We start from the raw sequence: 6,468 nt of genomic DNA, 5'->3' as shown, positions 1-6,468 counted from the left end.
AATGCTACTTGTTGAGATGCTATTTATCTCACTTTGCTCCAACTTGAACCACCTTAAAGTCTGCACTGCTGAAGCCAAACCACAGTGTGTGTTTAACTTCAAATCCGTCCTGCAAAGTGTGCACACAGCAGTCTGCAGGCTTCACGATGACCCGACAGAAAACACTTCCTTATCAGGGACGCTGATATGATGTTAAGGTCCGCTGGGGATAAACAAACCGTTTTGACACAAGTGGTGAAACAGGAAAAACAGAAGGCACTTGAATTTGTCTATTATTGCCTTTCGGTTGACAAGACCTCGTTATTTAATGTAAGAGGAAGTCAATGTTCTTCCACTGCAGGCCAGAAAACAAAACATACATCAGTTTCAAACGAGGCTGCTTCCAGAGAGAGAAACAGTTTACTCCATTCGGGTCCCGTGCTTCGAAAGACATCCCTTGATCTAATTCATTACGTCCAGACTGATTACAGGCGCGCTACAGAAGCACTCCTTGTCAAGAAGTCCGGATGGATATCAGCCGCTGTCTTAAATAACATGTTCTGTGAATAAGACGGTTGAAGTGAATTCAAACTAAAAGAAGGAAAGAAAGAACAGAACATTGAGATAACCAGTTCTCAGACAATCGCGGTCTTTGTGGTCTTTGTGTGGGCGAGACGGGACTTTCTTTCCCGTGAGTCTAATATTGTCCTTCAAGAAAACAGGAACCGTCGTGTTCGTCATGCTTCACCAATCTCCCATAATGTCATGTTTTTTAAATGAGAATGCAGCACTGTTAAAGTCCAACAGGTGCGTCGTCTTTACGCGGCGCTTCCAGAGAGCGCCGAACGTCTCCGACCAGCCGTCAATCAGCTTGTGTTTCATTAAGCCGACAGAATTAGTCCTCGCTTCTGCTTCGGAGTTTTTCTTTAAGTGAAAAGGCAACGAAAGACTTCTTAATCCCGTCAGGTTGGTTTTTCTACCATCAGTTTGATCCAAGAGGAGAACAGTGCACTGATTGAGTCGAACGAAAAACAGTTCTCTCTTCCTGCTTTTAAAAGAAAACAAAAGCTGTCTTCTTTTATCCGTCTGCATAAGGAGGAGTATACACACAAAAAAGGAAAGGGATATCTTTCTCTTTGTCACTCGGCGTCTCTTCACTCGTATGGACCCAGGAAAGGAAAGGGACCAACGAAACAGAGCAAGGTCTTCTCTCTCTTTGTCTCTCGAAAGTCTTTTCTCTCCTCGTCAGCATCCGGCCGGTACGTCTGACATGAAATCGAACTCGTTCTGACCGAGCCAGAGTTCAGGCAGCTCGTTGGCTCGATCCAAACCGAGCTCAACGACCAGTGACATGAGAACCTCCTCGTCCACGGGGTCAAAATCGATTAATGCACCTGTGCTGGTGCTTTGGTTCCCCATGTTCATACCAACGCCCATCCCACCTCCACCCAGACCTCCAGAGGGGCCCAGAATCTGGTTTCCCGTGCCCAGAGGCGAGGCACCGAATCCCCTTTGAGCAGGTGCTTGGTGTCCCGCAGAAGCCCCGGCGAGGTTCTGGTAGTGAGAGTTGAGTTTCTGAAGCTGCATGCTAGCGATGAGGTGAGGTCCCGTCTGGAGGCAGAAAGACTGAGGTTTGGAGATGGGAGTGGAGGATAACGTTGGCGATGACGCGGTACCGGAAGATGGGGAGAACGGTGCCACGGAGGACTTGGAGTTCGGGTAGTGCAGCAGGGTGCTGAGAGGAGACGAGGAAGAGGAGAGGTCCTTCATCGCAGCGTGGGCAGGGAACAGCAGTGAAGTCATCACCAGGAACACACCAGAGCCTGCGGGACGAGAAGAGATAATGAAATGTAAACGAGATGTCTGGAAAGAAAGTCGAGGAAATAAATGTTTTTATAACTTCAGTGTATGCCCTCTTTATTGTAGCGTGGACTCGTATGTATTTGGTTACATCATACCTACAGATAGCATCCACTTCTTAGGACCCGAAAAATCCATACCAATCTCATATCTGTGTACTAAGTAGAAGCATGCGATTAGCCTAGCTTAGCATAACGATTGGTAGTGTTAGTGAATTCTAGAGCCCTGAAGGCAGGAGAGACTGAAAAGAGTCAAGGGAAGCTTATAAAAGTTAACAGCATTTAATTACACAAAAGATGCGGTGGTGTACCGGAAGTGAAACATTTTCAGAATAAAAGTATTAAGTTAATAGTTAGTGAACTTCAGGTTTTTCAGAATCAAACTGATTTAAATTAAATAGTGTATTTAATTCAAATTACGCCATATCAACATTGATTTTAATTTCTAACAGTAGCTGCTGGTTTATAGAACGCTGTAATTATCACGCAGGTGTGAAGCAATCTTTTTTTTTCATGCGCCCCTCTGAGCACATGTTCATATTCTGCAATCTGTCGTCATGGAAATAATCGAGTTGTGTGTGTGCTTCACGTTAACGTGGCGGAGTCACTGGACCGTAGTATTTGCTTCATATGTCGGTCGTTTGGCAGCAGGGACTTTCCCCCGTTGGTTTCTGGGTTACATCGAATTGTCAATATTTAAATAATTCATTTATTTAAGCATTTGAATAAATCAAGTTCTCGTCCGGGGGCTTTGTTGTTGTACTTTCTGCATGGCTTGTTTCCACGGTTTTAAATAGCTCGTAACAGACTGTGGTAATTCTGCTTTTACTTATGATCTGAATACGTCCCCCGCTGCTGAACACGTTCGCTCGCTAAACAACGGATGACAAAGAACGTAAGCGGTCGTTAAAAAGCGTTTTCCTGACAAACATGTGGTGGCTTCAAACCGCAGCAACAGTGAAGGCGTTGTTGACTTAAGAGCGGCTTTACTCGTGTCCGTATGACTCTCTAAATCACTGAAAGTCGTGACTGTCTGGGAAACATGCCGGCCGGCCGCATGACTCGCCGTGTTCGAGACGGATTGTGTGTGTGTGTGTGTGTGTGTGTTCGCTTGATGTCTGCTTTTACTCTTGACCTATTGAGCAGCAAATTAAGCATGAGAAGGCTGCGGGGAGAAGGCCTGTGGGTACTAACAGAGTGTTTATGAGGTAGTGTGTGTGTGTGTGTGTGTGTGTGTGTGTGTGCGTGTGAGAAAATGGAGTTCATAGCACAACAGAGCCTTTGAGGACCTCAAAGAGTGATTGGGTCACATGGCAGGATAAATACACAGAGCATTGCATATGTCTGACTCTGTGTGTGTGTGTGTGTGTGTGTGTGTGTGTGTGTGTGTGTGTGTGTGTGTGTGTGTGTGTGTGTGTGTGTGTGTGTGTGTGTGTGTGTGTGTGTGTGTGTGTGTGTGTGTGTGTGTGTGTGTGTGTGTGTGTGTGTGTGTGTGTGTGTGTGTGTGTGTGTGTGTGTGTGTGTGTGTGCTGTGGAAAGCTTGACACACTGAGAAAAATGTCACTGAGATGTTTGTGGAGGTAAAAAAAATAAAAGTGTGTGCGTGAGACTCCTGGAGGCTCATGTTAAAGTCCCAGAGCTGGTTTACATAAAACACACACTCTTATTAGCATAATTGCTACAGGCAGGCATGCAGCTGCACTCCACTGATATAGCTAATACACAAAGATACCAAACAGCTGTCAATGGCAGGTCTGTGTGTGTGCGCGTGTTCATTATTCATTGACTGATTACTGTCAGCGCCAGGCTGCACATGCTGCTTCTGCTCGACAGCTTTCCAGCACATTGAGTCCAGGAGACACAAACAGATTAAAAACCGCACTCATTCTGCTCGGAGGCCGCAGAGGAGGAAGCGGGCTCTAATCTCGTGATATTACACACACACACACACACACACACACACACACACACACACACACACACACACACACACACACACACACACACACACACACACACACACACACACACACACAGAGGGAAAGGCTCTCTCATCAGGTCCAAACTACCAAGCTCCACTTTTCCTGTTTCTGACGGTGGAGAGCACGCTATGTTATCTATGACACACACACACACACACACACACACACACATGCTGTGACGGCGGAGGAGATCATCTCCGCGGGCATCCAGTTTGCAACACGTGCTTTTAGGTATTTCGTTGAGAAACGTTGCATATTTGGAGAAAGCCTGAGTCCTGTTTACATGATCCAAGACGTCAGAGTTCACCGCCACATGTTTGGATATAGCGGCATTTATTTGCCGTCCAGTGATGCACTTGCAGGTGCTGCCATTTTGAAGACTTTACGTAAAAACCACCACTTAGAAACCTCGCGAAACGACCCGTAGTCCATCTTTTAAAGAATATCTTAACGGTCGTATCAAATTGTCGACACAAGCTACTCCATTGAGTCCATTCCCTGACAACATTACGTGTCAATGTCAGCCTTTTAACAGAGTCAACGTGACTTTGAAGCACTCGGGAGGCATGACAATGACCGGAGGGAGTCAGTAACGGAGAGTTGTGAAGATGTGCTCGTAATAACACGAGGAGGGATGATGCTGTGTGAAAGGTTTGGACGAGAGCCAATGTTTTTTCCTGTTCACAGCTGACCGGACACCTTGTGTTCTCCCTAACGCGGTGTTATGACTTTGTGAAAATGAGCGTCAGTCTCCCTGTAAATGATTTAATTCGCCGTCTCGGCTTCCGTCTTTCATTTGAGTGATCAGCAGAGAGTCTGACAGAGAACAACACGGCAGCCTCCTCGTGCCTTATTATACACACAAGCTTTGGGGTACGTGCGTCACTTCAAAATAACTTTTTAGAAGAAAACAGATGAACAGAAATACAATAACGCCACTAGTCAGGTCATTCATATTTGAAGCCATTTATGAAGTAAAAAGTCTAATATTCTCTAATTTCAGTTTCTTAAATGTAAGGATTTGACACTTCACGTTGGGGCATACATTTTTTTTTACAATAGTCGAATTAAGGCACTAAACTCCATTTAGTAGTTGTTCTGGAGGTTTCTATTAGATCACATGGCCTTCGTCACTTGCACACATCAACTAAAAGTCACACACACACACACACACACACACACACACACACACACACACACACACACACACACACACACACACACACACACACACACACACACACACACACACACACACACACACACACACACACACACACACACACACACACACACACACACACACACACACACTTAAAGCGTGACGAGCCAATTGAAACGTCCGCCTGTCCCTCACAGACACACACACGCCACCAACACACACCATATGCTTCCCCAGCGTGACGCATTCACCATATTGAAGAAGACGGTTAATGAAAAGCCAATTTAGAAAAAGAGGGAAAACAGAATCAGCAAAGTTGTTGGAAAACTTGGAAAAAACTGAAACGACTGTTTAAAAAATACTTGCATCACATTTTCACTGTAAGGTTTAAATGAAGTGAGAATGCACAATAACAAAATAACACATGTTTTTGTTTTACTGAAATATTTATATTTCTTCCCCATTAAATGCTCATTTCCATGCGTTGTATTTGTTTTTGCAAGTATCATGTGTTTATATTAACACATACATAAGCAGCAAAGCCACTTCCTCTAAGGGTATATTTACAAATCAAATCCAAAATGCAAATGTCGCACGCGTGCTTTCGCAGCAGAAACCCTTCAGGTGGATGCAACAAAAAAAGCCTGACCTTATTCAGAATGTTATGTAAACACTTCCAGATGTACACAATGTCAACAACACGTTCACCATGCATTGAAAGAGGAAACACGCCAACCTGCGAGAGAAGCCCGGGGCAGTCCGGAAGAGTCGAGTAGAGATGAAAACAGTCCGGAGAGTCCACCGTTCCTCAGAGGAGTCCGAGGGAAGTTATTCTGGAGGTCCGCGCGCACACTCTGCCAGCTCCTCAGTGAGCAGCTCTCTCTCTGCTCTCTGACCAGCCGTGAGAGTGTGTGTGTGTGTGTGTGTTCCCGTCCCAAAACAAGGAAGCGGATTTCCAAAGGATCCGGGTGGAGGCGGGAAGAGCGATCTCATTGGTCGAGGGGCGTGTCCAAACTGATTTTGACAAATTGAATCAAGACAGTAAATACCATACGGTCTGTGAGTAATACACATGGCATCCCCATAAGGTAGAAAACAAAGGCTGTGGGTGCTTTGATAATTATAATATGAAAGTATTGGGCATTAATCTAAGGTTTAGCAACTAGTGGGACAGATTCATGCAGTTCTTGGAATAAAGTAGCTTATATTCACACTATTTTTATATTGAGACCTCCACATGGTGAAGGTGTGTGTGTGTGTGTTTATGTGTGTGTCATAGATAACATGGCGTGCTGTTAGAAACTGAAATGATAAATGCCTAATATATAATTCAGGGCTATATACTGCAGTTTCTTGGCAATAGAAATCAACCGTATACAAAGCAAGATGTTGACGAGACAAAGAAAAATACATAAATAAAATAGAGCACGTGACACAGTGGTGGAAGTGAAATGCAGGACATCGTAAAGTATGTTCATGTTTAGTG

The 6,468-nt window shown here is 44.8% G+C and overlaps 1 protein-coding gene across 1 annotated transcript; it reads right to left on the bottom strand.

The window, feature by feature from the left end:
- Positions 1-259: 259 nt before the first annotated feature.
- cited1 (Cbp/p300-interacting transactivator, with Glu/Asp-rich carboxy-terminal domain, 1) lies at positions 260-5,922 on the bottom strand. Its single transcript, XM_034078916.2, has 2 exons — positions 5,719-5,922; positions 260-1,802 (listed from the first exon to the last, which is right to left on the bottom strand). The coding sequence occupies exon 2, from the start codon at positions 1,780-1,782 to the stop codon at positions 1,225-1,227; it is 558 nt and encodes a 185-aa protein (XP_033934807.1). The 5' UTR covers positions 1,783-1,802; positions 5,719-5,922; the 3' UTR covers positions 260-1,224.
- Between the last annotated feature and the right edge of the window lie 546 nt (positions 5,923-6,468).

This window comes from Pseudochaenichthys georgianus, unplaced genomic scaffold, assembly GCF_902827115.2.
Source record: "Pseudochaenichthys georgianus unplaced genomic scaffold, fPseGeo1.2 scaffold_510_arrow_ctg1, whole genome shotgun sequence".
Taxonomy (NCBI): domain Eukaryota; kingdom Metazoa; phylum Chordata; class Actinopteri; order Perciformes; family Channichthyidae; genus Pseudochaenichthys; species Pseudochaenichthys georgianus.
This window is presented reverse-complemented; position numbering and strand designations above follow the sequence as displayed.

Bases quoted from the DNA above. Each gene is read 5' to 3' on its own strand.
- cited1 (XM_034078916.2), bottom strand. From the start codon at position 1,782: ATGACTTCACTGCTGTTCCCTGCCCACGCTGCGATGAAGGACCTCTCC.